The 18598-nt window shown below is 46.4% G+C and overlaps 1 protein-coding gene across 2 annotated transcripts in view; it reads right to left on the bottom strand.

The window, feature by feature from the left end:
• Positions 1-18237, bottom strand: part of LOC142579049 (uncharacterized) — a 106747-nt gene extending 88510 nt beyond the window's left edge. For both annotated transcript variants that reach the window (XM_075688871.1, XM_075688872.1), the window contains exon 1: positions 13468-18237. In XM_075688871.1, coding sequence (XP_075544986.1) covers positions 13468-13771 — 304 coding nt within the window. In that variant the 5' untranslated portion in view covers positions 13772-18237. The remainder of the gene's footprint in view (positions 1-13467) is intronic.
• Between the last annotated feature and the right edge of the window lie 361 nt (positions 18238-18598).

Raw genomic sequence — 18598 nt, 5'->3', positions numbered from 1 at the left:
AACAATCGTCAACTAAATAGACTTCGTATATTAAATGCTCGCGTTATAAAATATATTCCTTAGAATTTCATAGACTTCTGGCGCGCTTTATGTCCGAGTAGCTTGCCTGGGCTAAATGTGATTCAAGAGAAGGCTTCAGGTCGGCATTTGAAAAAGAAAGAAGAAAAAATAAAGAAAACACTATGTATGTTATTCACAATTTAAACATGCAATGTCCTGGCACCATAAAGTTTCTTTACGTGATCTCAACATTATTTCCAGCTAAGGATATCTTATCTTGTTGGCCTTCTTTAGGAAAGTAGATATCTTGTGCATGATAGTCAAGGTTGCACGATAAATTTACTTGAAAGCAATGTTATCGAACTGATGTTTTAAACGCTGGCTCAGGCATATACTGAACTGCCGGGGCGGTTCAACAGAATTGTATTTCAGCTGCGGAGTACCGCTCACAGGTACGGCCCTTTGCCATGGCGGCCCCGTCAAAACGGGAGCGAAATTTGTTAGAATAACTCGAAAGGCGAAGGACTGACATAGTGAGCGAAGCATGTGGGTGCGTCCGCTTCGCTTTGTCGTTTTTGCACCCAAACGCAGTCCGCGTCTTTGGAGTGTCCTTATAACCCTTCGCGCACGAGCCCCTCCTGGGCCGTCCATAGCGGGTCAGCACGACAGCGGCGGCAGCTGCGGCACCGACGGCGCAATTGCACCTCGAGCGTCCGTGTTATTGCTACTGCAATAAAACCAACGTTTAATGGGCTTTGGATGCTCATAAGGAACCTCGGGTGGTCAAAATCAATCGGTTACGATGCCCCTGCTACGACGTCCGCTTCAGCCTCTGCGTTGCTTTGGAACGCTAAAGCTCGCCAGTTAATTGCGTGTTGTTGCTATTTGGAACTCCGGTTACAAGCGCTAGCGAAAATTAATAGCCTCTCAAGAGCGTCTTTAAAGCCGAGAAGCTGGCCCGAAGGTGCAGAAGGCTCTTCTGGGTGACGTTCGGTTGGCGACAGAAGCCAGTGGAGCCCTGGACTTGGGGCCCCATCCATCAAGCTCCGAATCCCCTATCCCCCCTTTCTCCAATTCAGTAAAGTTATTCTCTCTCTCTCTCAGTCGGAAAGATTTTACCACAGCACTACCAAATTAATTAATTAATTAATTAATTAATTAATTAATTGTAACGTCCCAAAGGAACACTGGTATTATGAGAGGCCGTTGGGGAAGACTCCGGACTAATTCTGACCACCCGGGGGTTCTTAACGTGCACCTGAAACTAAGTGCACGAGTGTTCTTATATTTCCTCCCCGTAGAAATGCAGCAGCTGCAGCCAGGAGTCAAACCTGCGACCTCGTGCTCAGAGGCAAAACGCAGTAGCCAATGTAATCATCCCAGTCAGTTGAATAATTAATTTCAGACAAAAAAGTTACAAGAAAGTGCAGTTTGAGGACGTTAGGGGAAGCAGAAGCAAGCACAAACCGACATAACACGGTGGCAGCACGCATGAGTTATCTGTGTCAACATGCGGTGAAGAAATAGCATTTAAATCAATAATAACACGAGATACAATAGGGCACATTAGGGGTGGAGGGGGGGGGGGCGACATACAGGGTGTTTCAGCGCACACTTTCAAAATATTTTTAAACGTTGCCTGTGGCAGATAGCACAATTCTAGTTGATGAGTTGGTCTACTCGAAAAAGCAGACATTACTTGCAAAAAAAATTGAAAAGCATAATCGGCTAACTAACAAGAAAGTATACTAATTAAGCTTTTCAACTAATTACCTTGTGGCTCATATTGCAATTTCCAAATTCTAACGTGGAGTTCGCAAGGCGGACCCACTTCGAACTAATTCTTTATATTGCATATTATGCTGAAAGATATATATATATATATATATATATATATATATATATATATATATATATATATATATATATATATATATATATATATATATATATATATATATATAGATATATATAGATATATATCTTTCAGCGTAATATGCAATATAAATTACAGGCTCTCTTTGCCTCCGTTCGTCTTTACACGCGCAACTAACTATTTATTCATATTTCTCGTAGAAATGCATCATTGTTTGCATCCGAAAAAGTCTGTAACGTCCGGAGAAACTAAATACGGAAAATCTCAGGGAATATACCAATATGTAATAAAATAGAAGGTCGATACGAAAAACATTGCATATAAGAGAAAGAGTATATATATGAACTGACTCTAGCCATATGTCAGTCATGAGGGGACAGACATCAGTGTTGCCGGGAAATGCATCAATTATTTCGCGATAATGTTTAGATTTCTCCTCCAGCACCAGCTTTCACAAGATCTAGGTCCAAGTTTTGAAATCCAGATGTCCTTCTAATCATACCAATGAAGCGTGACCGATAACAATATTCATATCGAATACATCGTTCTGCAGTGAAAACGATGAACCACGAAACTTTAGCTATATGTTAAATGGCTGTTTGAAAAAAACACATTGAGAACTGTTTCTAAGATTAAAACAAGCCGAGTAACTAAATAATGTTTCCAATTAATATTACAGTGCTTTAACCGGGAAAGTAAAGATAAAATGGCGATTTACTGTGCTGAAATATTCTTAATCTAGCATCTTTCTTTATTATAAAAATTCATCAACAGAAGAAAACACTTTGCTAAAAAAAATTGGTTTAGTTTATTCATGTTGCTTTTTCATGGTTAATCTCATAAACACACTTACGAGAAGAAACAGTAAAACGTCATCGTAAGGGGAAACCACTCATTGCTAGCTGGTTTGAAGAGCTTATTCTCTTTCATACAGAAATAAAGAGGAAGAGAAAACGGCAAACGTTAGGAAGTATTTGACAGAGCCACACTTTGACCTTTAACAACATTGAGTACACATTGAACTGTTTACAAGTCAACAAAGTAAAATATTAAGCCACAAGACATGCAGAGTGGTTATTGACAAGAGAATACGCTCTTATTCGACTCCTATTCGCCATTATTTAAAGGTCAATAGCTGAAGAATAATAAGAAAATAAAGTAGCAAGATATTCAAACGCGCTAACCATGCCTGTCGCAGTTTGTCCGTCAACTACTGAAAAGTGCCCGCTCGCTTGCTCAATTTGCTTCCTGGTTTGGTACGAAAGCTAGCATTCATCCTTCGCAGCTCCTAACTTTAATGAGAACATACGCTGGTGTGGACATTCCTCTTTACGTCAACTTAGCGCTGAACAACTTTACGGTGACACATAATGCGCGTAATAGAGATGCGGGTTTATTGTTCGGTTCGTCAATGAACGCTATTCTCTTTAGCTTATCACAAGGACGACAGCCGAGTTGACATCCGCGCCGTACCTGTGTCACGTGGGGTTATACAAGTGCCATTCCATTTACGTGGATTAGATCAATCGCACCACTGGGAGCCGAGAATAAGAGTTAAGCAGCGTTTGCTTTGCGTGCGAGTTTTAGGAACAGTATACCCTCGGCGCACAGAGTTCACAAGCCGTGTTTACATGAACGCGATAGTAGCATCATCAGGCTAATACTTATGCGGAAGCGTTTGCATGCGGTGCACCCAACTTCGTCCGAAACAAGCCGGAAGCTTGTTTCCGGCGATTTGCGTTCCGCAGGTGAGTGGAGGAGAGCACAGGGTGGCAACCTTCTCACTTTTCCTCTCTCCCTCAATGCGACACGCTAGCATTTACGCGCACCGCTTGATACGACTTACCCCGTCTCGATCTACTACCTCCTGGCGCATCAATGCGATTCGCCTTTCCAGCACATTAGCACCGCTTAGACGGATGCGGAGCGCTAGAAAAATTGCAATGCAATGCGCAACCTTTCGCATTCATATAAACGCCGCTGCAGCTAACCTACTTATCTGCGCCACAATGACTTTCAATTAACCTCCCACGAACAGGCACTGACCACGATGTGCGACGATTCAATGCAAGGGCGCACTCACCTTCGAGACGGAGCGGCCATCTTGATCCTGTCCGACATTATCCCCCCGACCCCTTCGAACAGCGGAGGACGTGCCCGTCGGCGCACCGAAGAGCGCACAGTAGTTTCGTCACGACGTCATCCGCCAATATACTCGTACTGACGAGGTCATCCGCTTCTTCGCCTAGTGCTAGCACACTTCTAGCGCGCGGAAATCTTCGCGGCGGCGTCAAGTTCCTCGAGAAGACAGGGGCCCCGCCGCTGGTCACGGCTCCTTTCTTCCGCCGTTCGCCGCCGCTTCGCCTCGAACGGAGGATAGCTCGCTTCCGATCGGCGCTGAATGTGTGCGCGCAGTGGAATGACGGGAGAACCAACCTTACGAACTGGCGTCCCCGTTGGTTCGGCCCGAGCGTTTTATATATCCAAGCCAGGGTGCCTTTGATCAAATTTGCGGCGAAGGGCGGCCTCGCCGCCGCCGCCGCCGTCAGAGAAAGGAGGAGGGAAGCGCTGCCGAGGCGAGAGCGGCGAGGTGGCGGTAATTTGGACACGCAAGCAAGCAAGCAAGCGAGCATCGGCTGCGGCCCGCCGCGTTGCCGAACGAGCGGCCAGCGGCGCACCACGTCCCGTAACTCGGTTATAACCCCTGCGCCCCCCGCCCTCCCTCAACCACTCCCCCCACCCCCTCTAGCCCCGTACCAAGGGCCGTTATTCGACGGCGTCTCTCTCTCTCTCGTTTCTTGCGAAGAGCACACAGACAGCACGCAGCCTCTGGTCTCGTGGTTTCTTTCTTTCCCCATCGCAAGCACGCCCTTCGTGAAGGCAGCAGGAAGAGAATAAGAAGCCGCAGTTTTTTATAACCACAGATATGTGTGTGCAGTAGATAGATGCACGATTCGAAAGCGTTTGGGTGCATTCCTTATAGGGCGAGTCACGACAAAGCGAATGTTCGTCATTGAGTGGAAGCCCGCGTAAGGGCTCGCACTCAGGCGCCGTCTATACGTCTCGTAGACGCGCAGGTACGTGAACTTTGCCAGTGGCACCATCGCTTAATGTACGGTGCTGCCTTCCGACACAAAGAACGTCGAAGAATAACGATGCCTGAACAAAACGACGCCTTACCAACTAAAGCCTGCTGAGGCATTGCTGAGTGGCACAATGCAAAAAGTTCGTCGACTGGAGTCCGCACTATTCATCGCGAAAGTAAAGGAGCACAGAAAAGTCAGTAATGAGTATAGTGAGTATTCATGGGACCTCAAACACGCAATTTTGCTGCCTTATGCGCAGCTTTCGTTTTGTTGTTGGAGATAAGCGGATCTAAAAAAAAAAAAAAAAAATACGCTCTTTTTCGTCGTGCTGGCTGTACAACAATGTGGAGGCCTAAATCACGTCAGTGCATGTGCCTATAGGTGCTTGTCTAACACTAATATAGAATGAAACGGATGTGGCAGACCTAAATAGATATAGAGCCGAATTAACGATGTTTCTTGTTTCTTTTCTTTTTTCACATGAACTGCTCGTAACTGAGGTTGCCCGTGTTCGCTGACAATGTATTCGCTATTGCAATTGGCCGACTGTGTTTCGTAGAACCATTCTGGTGTACGTGTTTCATTCAGAATGCAGTTCGTATCACAGAAGTACAATTTGATTTCCGCGCGATAGACTTAACTACAGAGCAAAAAAGAACAAACATGTTTCTCTGTGTCTCTACACCGCAAGCGAATGTACAACGCGCAACCTATCCACTTTACATGTTCTTTTGTTAAACGTGTAAGGTAAGTAAAGACAACGGGAGGACATTTTACGTGCAAGGAATCACGCAACAAATGAAGTGAAGGAAGGGGTTGCCTGCTCCTAAGTTCACGTGCTACGGTACGTCTGCGGTTACGTGAATGTTCCACATCCGGCACTATGGCCGTGGGCGACTCTAGCTAACATTCCCAGGGTCAGAGCTATAAGCGCAAATGCACAAATGCCCAGTACCCAAGAAAATGGACGGAAGAACTGCCGCCGACATAGCTCAAACGGTGGATCATCGTACGCGTAATGCGGCATGTGTGGTGTCGGTTCATATCGGTGGCAAGTTGTTTTTCCTCCACTTACATTTTCCTTCAATTTATCATATCTACATTTAAATCACAACCACAGTTATTATCACAATGCTTTCCTTCGCTTCAATGTCTGTTAGAGTGATGTGCTTATGGCAGGCAGCATGCAGATACACACAGAGCGACAGACTTCACTTTCATGGTGACGACAATCTCTCGCGGGGTTATCGGTCACTGCAACGCGTAAAAGTAAAGCGAACATTAACTGTTGCAGCATAATAGTGTAACAAAAAGCCATGTATGAAAGCTTATCCCAAAAGGTCACTGCCCAAGCACTCCGTACAGATGATTAACCACTAGGTCAATCCCGACGGTTCATCAAACGACGGCTTGGTAGGCTGACGGATCCTCGGTACGCAGTTGATGCTTGCGCTCGGTTGCACGAGCCTGTTCTTTTGCGCGGGCTGCAACATCGACACGGCATAGACGAGCTCGTTCCCGGTTCTGTTCGCGGCATTGCTGATCGAAAGTTGCCTGCTCCTCAGCAGTGCGTATGACGTGTGACCTACCCATTTCGGAACCGGAGAGGAACTGCTGCGCGCGCTCGGCTGCGATGGAGAGCAAGGACGTTATTGCTGGCGGAGCCAATCGCGCGCCTCTCTCTCTCTCTCTCTCTCTCTCTCTTTTCTTTTGTCGCGCATGAGCATGGGGTTGCACCGGAGGAGTTTTCGGCGTACAGGCGACTGACGGACGGACGGAATCAGCTAGCCATATACAGCTTCGCTGTAAGAAAACGGTACTCATTACACTAGAGCTTGCGCGTCATGAACTACCAAGTGAACCAGTTCTCGCCCAGGTATTCGCAGTTTGCCTGCTACACACGAGCGGCGTAGGTTGTGAGATCAATTTCCGCTGCGGTTCGTACTTGCCAGAAGTCAGGTGCAGTAAGACTTTGCTCTTCACCCAATAGCAATGTTTATTGGTGAGGAGTATACTTGCACGTCTTTGAAATATATCGACAATTAAAAGATCTTAAAAATATTATATGCTCAGGAGGTATTGGTGGCCTAGTTGGCTGGCCATTGTCATTCTAAAGACAGCGCATTGTTGACACGTGCCCAAACAATCGTGTGTGCGTGATTTAGTGTTCGTTCATATCTCAACAAACGTGCTACATTTAAAAAGCTTATGTGTCTTGTGTGCGACATGCTCCGACGTACCCTAGCTTTACAAAGAACACTTCCCTTCGTATACTTCTTTTTATCGTCATGTTTGTTTGCCGGTAAAGATTCAAAGCATATCAGCATGTGAACACCTTTCTGAGTTGATTATTACACAATGCATCTGTGATAAACGAAAATTAAGGGATAGATAGGTATACAATATTCTAAGTATATTATATTGTTCACACTGACCACTGAGCTTGCGACACTACGTTACGCACGATTTCCTAGTTTTACACATATCTGCTTGCTGTCACACACAAAAAAAGAAGGATAAGAGGGCAATTAGCTCTAACGCATTAAAGGCGTTATCGTAAGGTTAAAATTCATTTCTTGTTATAGCTAAATTCTTTAACACACTTCGTTCATCATCGCCTATCATCAGCCTCAAACCTCCTGCTACCAATCGAAGGTTGATTGCATAGTTAGTTTGTTCGCCCAAAAAAGAAATAAACTCCGTTTCATTCTTTCCTTGCACTGTCTGCATCTAGCCCTGCACAGGACTCTCTTCACGCAGGATAGTACTTTTACAACTGTACTTCTTCGCGGTAGTTTTACCGCATTAAGAATTTTGCGTTCATTCATACATGCCTTTTTTTCTCCTTCCAAACAACACAGCATCGTGTAAATACAGGTAATAGTATTCCGTCGTTCGCAAAAAACAGTAGGATAAGAAATCTCGATCTTGGCATGTATGACATATGGATATTGTGGTCTTGAAATGTACCAGTATCAGCAATGGTATGCTCATTCAGCTATAAAGAAGCTGATGAGTTTGATAGCACAAGCATGCGGCGGGAGTTCCATCACATTTCGTCCAGTTAAGAACAAAATAATTCCAGAACCGCCACTGGCGTTAGTTTCTTAGCACCCTAAGATAACTGAAGCGACCAAGTTTCAAGTTATACTATACTTTTGCAAAGACTGCTCCTCGAAGAGTAAAACAGCGATGAAAAGATGTGACTTGGATAGAGAGAGAGAGAAAGAGAGAGAGAGAAAGAGAGAGAGAATGATAAACTCTAGAGGTAAGCCCAGTGACAGGCTTCGCCTGTCACTGGGCGATGTTAGATGGCGAAAGAAAGGCAGTGAGATAAAAAATAGAGACAAAATGCCTTAGCCATTAGCGTGCCATTGTTTGTGTGTGTACTTCGTTAGATTTCTTAGGGTACTTCACGCACTTTCCGGGATCTATCTATCTATCTATCTATCTATCTATCTATCTATCTATCTATCTATCTATCTATCTATCTATCTATCTATCTATCTATCTATCTATCTATCTATCTATCTATCTATCTATCTATCTATCTATCTATCTATCTTTCTTTCTTTCTTTCTTGCTTTCTTTCTTTCTTTCTATCTATCTATCTATCTATCTATCTATCTATCTATCTATCTATCTATCTATCTATCTATCTATCTATCTATCTATCTATCTATCTATCTATCTATCTATCTATCTATCTATCTATCTAACCGTTTTTCCGCCTACTTGGGTAACTCAGTATATATGTGCCAATGTGTACATACGTGCCTCGCTTCAACGAAGCTCTTTCAGACCGAGATGGGTCACTGTAGATGCGGCACTGAGCAGGCGCCGCTGTTCGAAAAAAAAAAATATTTGACGCCTACTTGGAACACGGCACGTGCCACTCGGTCTGTGCTTGCCTTCAATAAACTAGTTTTTATGTCAACTTGTGTCACTGAGCGTGTGTCCCAGTAGGTGTGCGCTGCTCTTCAATGAACATATTTGACGCCAACTTGAGTAACTAGGTATGCACCACTGGGAATGTGCCTCTTTACAATGACCAATAAGATTCCTTAAATTTCTCCTATGCTTAGCGGAATCAAACTAACGTCACAAGGGTTCCTAAACTACACCAACCCGACGGATTAGCAGGCTGCGTCACAAATTCAACGGGTACGTGCCGCTTTTCAATGAACGCCTTTCAATGCTCTCGCTAGCTGCGCCGTGAAGTCACAGGGTATTTGACGCTCTTCAATGAGCCTCTCGCCAACTTGGGTTACTGAGTATGTACCATTGACTGTGCGGCAAGCGAGGGAACAATTCTCATCGTTCGCAGAAACTGATGCGCCACGCTTCATTGTCTCGGAGGCCACGCTCGGACTTCGCAGCAGTGGCGCAGCATGTTCAGGAAGAAGTGCGAGAGAGGAGCCTGGTTGCTACATGACGCGTTTTTCAGGAGCCATGCATTTCGGAGGCCAAACGCAGGCTTCGTGGCGGCGGCACTAGATGGCGCCGAGTGTTCTTAGGGAAGCGCGAAATATATGAGTCGTGCTATACAGTAGGGCTCATACATACCTCGTTTCGACGGTGGCAATAGATTGTGTCGCTATATTGATTCAACGATAACGCATTACCATCAACAGTCATCACGAGATGGGAATTCTGCCGCAATTATTTTTAAATTTGCTTTCCATTTGACTTGTTCAATTGCAAAACACCTCGAATGTGCCGTTTCGTTACCGTTTTCCCGCTACGTCGACTGTTTAAGTGCCTTTACGAAATGTGTTTTATTACCAAAACATATTTTAATATCACCACGTGTTATCATCTTTTGATTATTGAACAATTTATTGCTTGTGGAGAAGACGGTGACACAATAGTTGCCAAACTTTCCAATTTGATCCAATTAATTTACTCACTCAAGTACCAACGTTGTCTTCTGCACAATTTTGTCTCCACTATTCCCGTTCTTTCAGGAAGATAAAGCTTGGGTACAAAACCGCTACTATTAAGCTAGATTAAGCTAGTTTCACTACGATAGCAAGCGACACTTCAGAGCAAATCTATTATACAGCTATCTGAGACGTTTTTGTTATTTAACTAGGTGTGTGGATGCCCCAAATGCGGGCAGACACACATTAAGCGATCGTTCAGCTGACTTTCGCCAAAGACAAACTTTCTTAGGTCTCATCCAAAATAGGCCAGGGGTTGCCTGGAAGGTGGAGATTTGAACGAAAGCAACTAAGGCAGAACAGGAGCGTTGGTCGTCTCACTTTGGCGCCTGCATTTTTTTATAATATGATTCTACTTATGTGCGCACGCCTGCGGCTTAGACAGCAATGCAAAAAATGCAGGCTATAGGGATAATGTTGGCTGTTTTTCATTAATCCAAGGCATTGCTAGCCCGTGAGCGGGATAACACGCATTTTTTTTGTCATCATATTCACTTCTTATCATAATTTGCCTCCTCTGTCGCTATCCTTCCCACTTTCTCTCCGTTTGAAGTAGCAAGTCAGAAGCATGAGCGAGCAGAATAAAGGAGATGCGAGGCCCAGGCTAAATTTTTTGTTAGTCACAACCATATGGAGTAACAGACAACGAAGCCAGAATGAATCTTAACTCTTAGCTTTTCTTGCGCGGATATTTAGGATGAGATTGAAACACACCAAGCGGTAGGCACAAGCGCTATCTTCCAGCAGTGAAGCGGTTTTGAGTTGTGTTGCTGAGTTGAAAGGGTAGCGCTTGTGCCGGTCGTTTTGTGCGGAAACACGGCTTTCGAAAGAAGAACGTCTAAATAATAATAAAAAGGACGCAAAATGCCAAAGTTACTTAAGATGGACCTTATCTTGTGACAAATGTCGATTGCCGAAATCAAGTACACAAAGAGCGCGGAATGGTTCCTTTCAGTGACCCCCGAACCAATTTTAATGAAATACTTCCCACTTACGAGAAAAGAGTATTATGTTACTGACAGCCGGAAGCACAATATGGATTTAAAAGCTCTGCTTTCTTTAAAGCAGAAATTGCTGGAAACAGTAAGATATCTAAAATAATATTGGAGCAACATCTTGTGGTTGTGATAAAAACTATAGAGAACCTTCTGTGCCACTGCCCATCTGTCGAATCCCAGCAGCATGTTCTGCGTGATATAGTCTCGGTCACTTATACCACAAACAGTTTTCGGAAGCAAAGATCCCGGAACCTCGGCCGAAGAACTCCAGTATGCAGAAGGACCACCAAAGCGACAATGCATGCGCTTCTTGAAGGCAACTGGGCTACACGAGCTATGTGACTACATTCGCAAGACGATGAGCATTTCCGTATACCTCTTACGTATGTATACGGAAAGCATGGGGAAGGCGGGATATGGAAATTCAAGACGATGAGCAAAATGAGAACAAGGTGAAAGCAGGAGCCAACGTGTAGATAAGTGGACTTGTCTTCTTCAAGGTGTAGAGCACTTGTCGAAACGATGGCTCCTGCTTTCACCTTGTTCTCATTTTGCTCATCGTCTTGAATTTCCATCTCCCGCCTTCCCCATGCTTTCCGTATACATACGTAAGAGGACTATATACGCAAGTGGACATTCATCTGCGGGTGCGCGCACAATGACTCTCCCTCTTCATTCTTGAATTTTTTACCCTCTCTACCAGGTGTATGATAGCCGACCGGGCACCACCTTGGTTAATTTCTCTGCCTTTCCAACTTTATCTCTCTCTGTTTACATTATCCATCATGAGTGGGATATGCTCACATAACCAAGCTCCCCAGACAAGTGCTGAAGGGCCAGCACACAGGCCAGTGTTTCTTATAACAAACTATATCTTTCGTCTTTATTTTTTATGTATTAATCCTGTTTTGTGACCGGCCGCGGCGGTCGCAGCACAACGGAAGAACCGTGCAAGAGCGCTCGGGTACTCAAGTATATGCGCACGTTAATAAACAACTTTATAGGTGGTAGAAATTATTTCGGAGCTTCCATTTTCTCGAAGCGCGCTAGTTGTTTTGGAACGTTTATAACCTTTTTTTTTTTTTCACGTCAATTTATTTTATAAAGTGCAAGCCGTGACAGCGCTTCACCAGTCGTGGTGACGATGAATGTATAAGAGTGAATTAGTGCTCATACTCTTGCCATATAATGAGACGAAAGGTGTTAAGACGGAAAATTAGAATTTAGTAGCTCCGCAGCCGGCGTATTACGCGACCTGGAGAAACGTAGGCCACCCGTCGAGGAGGCTTGGTGGCTGTGACGTTGTGCTGTTGAACACGAGGTGCACGGGATCGACTTAAAGCCGTGGCGGCTGCATTCCGATGGGGATCAAAATAATAAAAAAAAGCTTGTCCGTGTAAATCTATAGTCGTACGTATAAGCAATCTGGAACTCCCCCAACTCTGCTACTATCGCCCCGCCCCCCGCACCCGCGGCGTCCATTAATAGCTGCTGTACTGTTCCGACATGTTAAATTTCAAAATTCAATTCAGTGTAGGCGTAGTCAGCATCAATAGGCAGTCAGAGAATCAATGACGTCGGTGCGCCGGTAACCGCCGCAATAAAAAACACGCCCACAAACACAATTTCGCGATTATACAGTATAACAAAGTGCAAGTCGAATACCCAGGCTGAAGATGTCTTGAATGCGGAGATTAATTATTTGTGTACTTGAGGTAGTGGATAGACGATCGTTCTTTTTTTTTCTGATTATTGTAACCTATAGCAATAAAATATGCACGCTTTTCGTGAGCCCGGTATAATCATCTCAGATCCTGTTCTTATTCCTTTCATATGGCTACGTTCCATAGTGAAAGCTGGGGAACCACGAAAGAGATGGTGTGTAATAAAAAAGAAAGAAAGAAAAAGGCAGAGGCCTGAGTGACATAGCGTATCTTTCATCCCGGACATCAGCAGTGTCACGCAATCATCATGGCTACCTAATCCATCAATTTTATTAACACTCACTTGCTCGCTAATTTTGTCGCTCACCAAGCCAGAGTGTTCCCTATGTAATTTTGCCAGATTTATATGTGACAGGAACTTGAGAAACGAAAGGCGCGAGTTATGCTTGGTGCTCATGACAAAAACATCCACTCCATCTCGCTACAAAACACCTCGCTCAAGGTACTGCTATGCACTGGAGAAGAGAAAAGGGGACGAGCAACAGGAACCAAGAACATTGATGACATAAGGAACTGTCTCGTACACTCGTGAGCAAAAGTATACGGACCACAGGGTCGCCGAAAAAACAGAATTTCTTCGTAATTAAAACGCATAAGCGGAAACTGACGAGTGCGTTAGAAAATTCGTAATGCCAAGTATGGACTGCAGTCTCCAATTTCAAGTTGCATTCACAGACCGAGGAGAAAATTAGTTTTATTGCGCAATCCCTGGTCCGCGTACTTTCCGCGTCCGCGTGCTCACGGGTGTACCATAAGTACGCGACATTGGTCTACCGCTAGCTGCGAGTGCACAAGAGCGTCGCGCAGTTGCTGAGGTCTAAGCCCAAGGCCCGCACTTACTCTGAATGGCCGGGAAGACTGGCGTCGGGTGGTGCTGCGGCTGCTGCGGTGGCGGGGGTGGCGGAGGTGGCGGAGGCTCGGGCCTCACTCCTCGAGCGATGAGTCCCGCCGCGCCGCAGGTCGGGGCCGAGGCGGACGGCGGTGCCGAGAAGGACCTTGGCACGGGCGCCGAGTAGCGGTGGTAGGCGGCCGTCGGAGGACCAAGCTCAGCGTACGAGCAGGACAGCTGGCACGCCGCGGATTCCATGCATGGTTCGAACGCGGCGCTGGCCGCAGCAGCCTGGTTCAGGTATCCGTAGTCCATGGCCGAAGCGTTTTCCCTCTCTCTGCGCTACTCCAGTGCTGCTCGGTCTTCACAACCAGAACCTACCGCTTTTCCGTTCTCTGAGCTCGTATGATACTCGCGAGCGAAAAGCACGCAGGGCCCGGGAGCTTTCTTCAGCCGTCGATCTCTGACGAGATCATATCAAGCACCCGACTGACTAGTCGTTAGTCTCAAGCGAAGCCGCTGCAGAATTTGTCCAAAACCTGGGATATACATTCAGTAGAAGATTGCGCCTGCCGAGTTGGCCACTTAACGACGACGAGCCATAGTGTCTCGCTCGAAAGCTGCAGTTGTTCGATCAGGTTTCAGGACAAGTGAAGTTCAACTGGAAGTGCCATGTTTGCTCAAGAACGCAGCTACTTAGCTGAGCCAAGTCCGATACGAGACCTTACCTCTAGTGGTTCATCACAGCCGCAACACTCTATTACGCGGCTATGTATATGTAGGAACGTCAGATGAACGTTTCATATCGACCCGTCACCTTGGTCTCTCACTCCCTGGTCCCGCCTTTCGCACTACTCGCTCACGCACGAATCTGAACACGAAGTCCTGAAAAGCCGAGACGTACCTCACCTCAACGGCGGCGCTTCGAGCGATCGGCGCGATCGGGTCCGCGTGCTGCGCGCCGCGCGAAAAGTCGATGCCCAACGAAACTGCCCGATGCGGGTTCTGTTAGGCCTGGCACACGGAGAGTTCACAGTACGGCTATGTACGGCCTGTGGCTGCTTCGACAAAGTCGCGCCTATCGGTACCGCGGAGTCACGTGCCGGAGGGGACCCGGCAAAACAGTACGCGTTCAGTCGCACGCACAGCACCAAGAGAACCACCAGCAACGGCAACCAGCGCGGCACACACGGTCGGCGCTCACGGCACGCAGCGTTCGCTCCCTCCACGGCACGTTCCCGGTGAGGCGCGGTGTTTTGATCGAGGCATCGGGACTCCCCCAGCGCTTTATAGCAGGCTCCTCCTCCGGGAGCAGCGGACCCTTCCTCCCCACGACGCCCGCGCTCTCTCCCGCCGCTCCCCAGACGCGCTCGGCTCCCCGCGTCCCGCTTTCCCTCGTCATCCCGCGGCCGCTCGGCATCTCTCCATACCCTCTGCCATGTGCGATCGTTCTTGTTTCGTTTCATTTCGCGTGCAATTGAAACGTTCCTCCATTACGCGGCCTTTCGACACCGCTGGAGCACCAGAAGTGGGTTGCAAGATGATATAGGCACATGAAAATGACGTTCAAATACCAGACGACGTTCACATGCCAAACAATAGGCAAATGTTTCTAAGAACATATACTTAATCTGGCAAATTGCTTTTCATGTTCAGGTGAGTGAAAAACCTTAATTTGTCTTTATATTGTTTACATTGCATCAGTGTGGCTGAAAGAGTGAAAGACGACGACACTGTGTCCCCCTCTGTCACGTGAACTCTGTTCGCCCGTATTTAGTAAGCTCAAAACTGCGAGCCAGCTGTCTCAGCAAGATGCCACAATTAAATCTAAGACGTTTCTTTGTGGTGCATATACATATGGCAAAATTACCATTCTTGAATTGCCGAAATATGGAAATAGTTATTACCGGACGGCAACTTCTTTGTATCTTGTACCATTTGGTAACAGTTGGAAAACAGGATGTCAGCATTCCGTCCGATTTCTACCCAGCCTCGAGCGAAGAGGAAAAAATTATCAGAGCTAATGTGTGCTGACAAAAATTAGCCCAAACTGCTATCTACCTTGTCAAGACCCACATTGAAATTGAAGCGCTGAGGACCCATATAACGTATTTTGCCAGGACTCCTCGCCACCACCTACCCTCTCTGCCAACGGACAGACCACATACTTGTTTCAGCCAAAAATAACCGCACATGGTGAATCATTGCCAGCTTGTTTCACTCCTGCTGCGAGACCTTCGACTTCTCCATGGTGCCTCGCTCAGTCAAAAATCAATCTGAAAATAACTGGCATCACGAAAAAAGCTGATCTATCATCGCCAGCCCTTAAACAGCTCAGGTTACTACTTTTTTACGAGAACTACCGTGACTCTACGCATATCTACACTGATGAATCTGTCCTGCCAAACAGCTCTGCTACAGCAATCGTGATACCAGCAAAAGTTACAACCATCAAGTTTAAGACGACTCACGCGATATCATCAACGGCAGCAGAGCTCGCAGCGCTCCTTACCGCCTTTCATTACATTGGTGATGAACCGCCACACGAGTGGACGATTTTCTGCGATTCAAAGGCGGCACTGCAGTCTCTGCTGTCACTTTTATGACGCGGACCGCACGAACAGCTAGTATTTCAGATTACAGAGACGATGCACCATATAAGTGATGCAGGCCATGAAATAACTTTCCAACGGCTTCCAGGTTACTGCGGGATTATCGGTAATGAATTGGTGAATCAAACTGCACGTTCTGCCCATACAGAGGATCACTACTATCAGTACCACTTTCTAGAACTGACGCAGCGCGGAAGCTCCGCCTGCTTGCTCGCCAGTGCACCACGTCGCAATGGAATGAGTCGCCATTTCAGGAATTACCGATTATGCTCTGTTTATCCCACAGTAAGCCTTCGAGTCCCATCAAAGGTTCGAAGTGGAGACGCCACGCTTTTCTATCGACTTTTGTTGGGCGTTGCTTTTACCGAAGCCTATGCGTGCCGTGTGAGAATGGCCGACACCGCAACCTGTGACCACTGCGGCCATGAAGAATCGAGTGGCCATATTTTGTGCGACTATCCGCAGTACAGTCCACAGAGGGAATCCCTTCGCCACGAACTGAACCAGCTGGACGACCGACCACTATAGGAATAAAGAATTCCACACAATCGACAGGACCTAACCTCACACAAGGCCGTGCGAGTGCTATACTGCGCTTCTTGCGATCTGCTGGCCTTTGTGAACGTCTCTAATTGGAACGCCCTTCGTGTGTGGCTCTGTGTGTGCATTTTTTTACCCCTTTCCTCTCTATCCTCTTTCTGATCCTTATCTCCCTACCCCAGTGTACAGTAGCAAACCGGAGACTAATACCTGGCTAACCTCTCTTCCTTTCCTCTTCATCTCTCTCTAGCCCGAGAAACAGGTAGACTATGGATTTAGCATACTGGCTATGGTCATTTTGACGGTTGATAGATGAATTAATGAGTGAAATGAAACAGATATTTCATGAACATTATCAAGCATCTCTTGTAAAAAGCCAATGATCAGGATTTGTCTTCATCTGTACGCTGAGTCTAAGGTATAAAGGAACAAAGTGAAACATGTTCTTTAATATAAATAAATAAATAAATCTGAGTACCGTTTCACATTATGTTAAAAGAACGACTCCCTGTAACAAAGAACATAGGAGGCAGCAGACTTCGCCAAGCGTGGAAATTTAGGCATAGTTTGTCATTGTTATCGCTTGTCCCCGTACCTCTATAGAAAGTTCGACGATCCAACTTGTCCAACCTCTTTAACGAAGGTAATTATTCATCATGGTCACATTGCGCACCTCTAGTTCCTGTCATTCCTTCCTCTTCTCTTGACTTATCCTTCACCGCGCACTTTCCCTCCCCCAAGACAGCTAGGTTAACACCTATACCTCTCACAGCTAATATTATATTCTTCTCCATGCGGCCTCTTCCTCCAAGCAGTCTTCTGTTAAAAAAAGAAGAAGTAAGTTATCATTTTTTTCCGACTAGTGATGTGGCGCAAAATTCAAGAGGGGCTCAGCTGATGGATAAGCTTTCCAATACGGCGGGGCGGGTCAGCACATCATGCCGTTCGAAAGCCATCTGTTAAAGTCAGCTCACTGACGACCTGCTGTGACGACACAGCAAAAACATAAAGATAGTGGGACCGCTTTAGCAACCCGTTCCCGCGCCCAGTGCAAATAAACCAAAAGAAAAAAAAATATTGAAGACAGGAGGCCTATTTCGGCCCCGCTGTGACAAATATCTCTTCAAGTTAAACGCCTGCCTCAGCGATTTTGAACAGCACGATTGGGAGCGCAGGGTAAAAGAGAGCAAAGATGAGAGAGAGAAAGAGAGAGAGAGATACAAGGAACTAGAGTCGGCGAAGCGCTGGAACCATGGGCCGAAGGCTGGTGTTCTCTCCGTAGACGCGGGAGAAACGTGATAAACGGTGCCACGGAGGCAGCGCGAAAGCTCCACTGCCGCGAACACGGAGGTGGTTAGGCGCCGTGGCCGGGGGTGTCTGGAAAGCGTTCAGGTGCTGGCGAGCGCCACTTTCCCGGTGAAGAGTACCTTCTCTCGGTACCTGGGTTTTAATTTGGAAACCTGGCAGAAAAAGAAAAGAAAAAAGGGCTCACCAGAGAAAAGGCGCCCAGAATGGTTGTCAGCAGTTTTCACTCGCGCGTTGGCAAGAGAGGTCCGAGTTTCAGCGAGATTTTAGCCACCTCGTTTCTGTTCATTTTAACCTGTCGTCAGATCTCGTTTCTCTCTCTCTCTCTCTCTCTCTCTCTCTTTATTTATTTACAGAGAGGCTCAGAGATTTGCGGGCGCTCTTATCCAAGACACCTCCTTCTACCAGACCCAACGCGACGTTCATATCTGAGTGAGATCGTAGCGCTCCTAAGACGCGGACACAGAAAGAAACTAGATAGGACAAGCACTGTCCTTTCTACTTCCTTTATGTGTCCGCGTCTTAGGTGCGCTACGATCTCACTCAAATATGAACGTCGACCAACTAGCCCAATTCGCCATCTTATTCCACCGCGACGATTTAACGCGTGTGGCGTACCGCTACTGAACGCGAGGTCGCGGGTTCGATATGTCAGGCGGCTGTAACAACATTCTGACGCATGCAC

Source organism: Dermacentor variabilis, chromosome 4, assembly GCF_050947875.1.
Source record: "Dermacentor variabilis isolate Ectoservices chromosome 4, ASM5094787v1, whole genome shotgun sequence".
Lineage (NCBI taxonomy): Eukaryota > Metazoa > Arthropoda > Arachnida > Ixodida > Ixodidae > Dermacentor > Dermacentor variabilis.
This window is presented reverse-complemented; position numbering and strand designations above follow the sequence as displayed.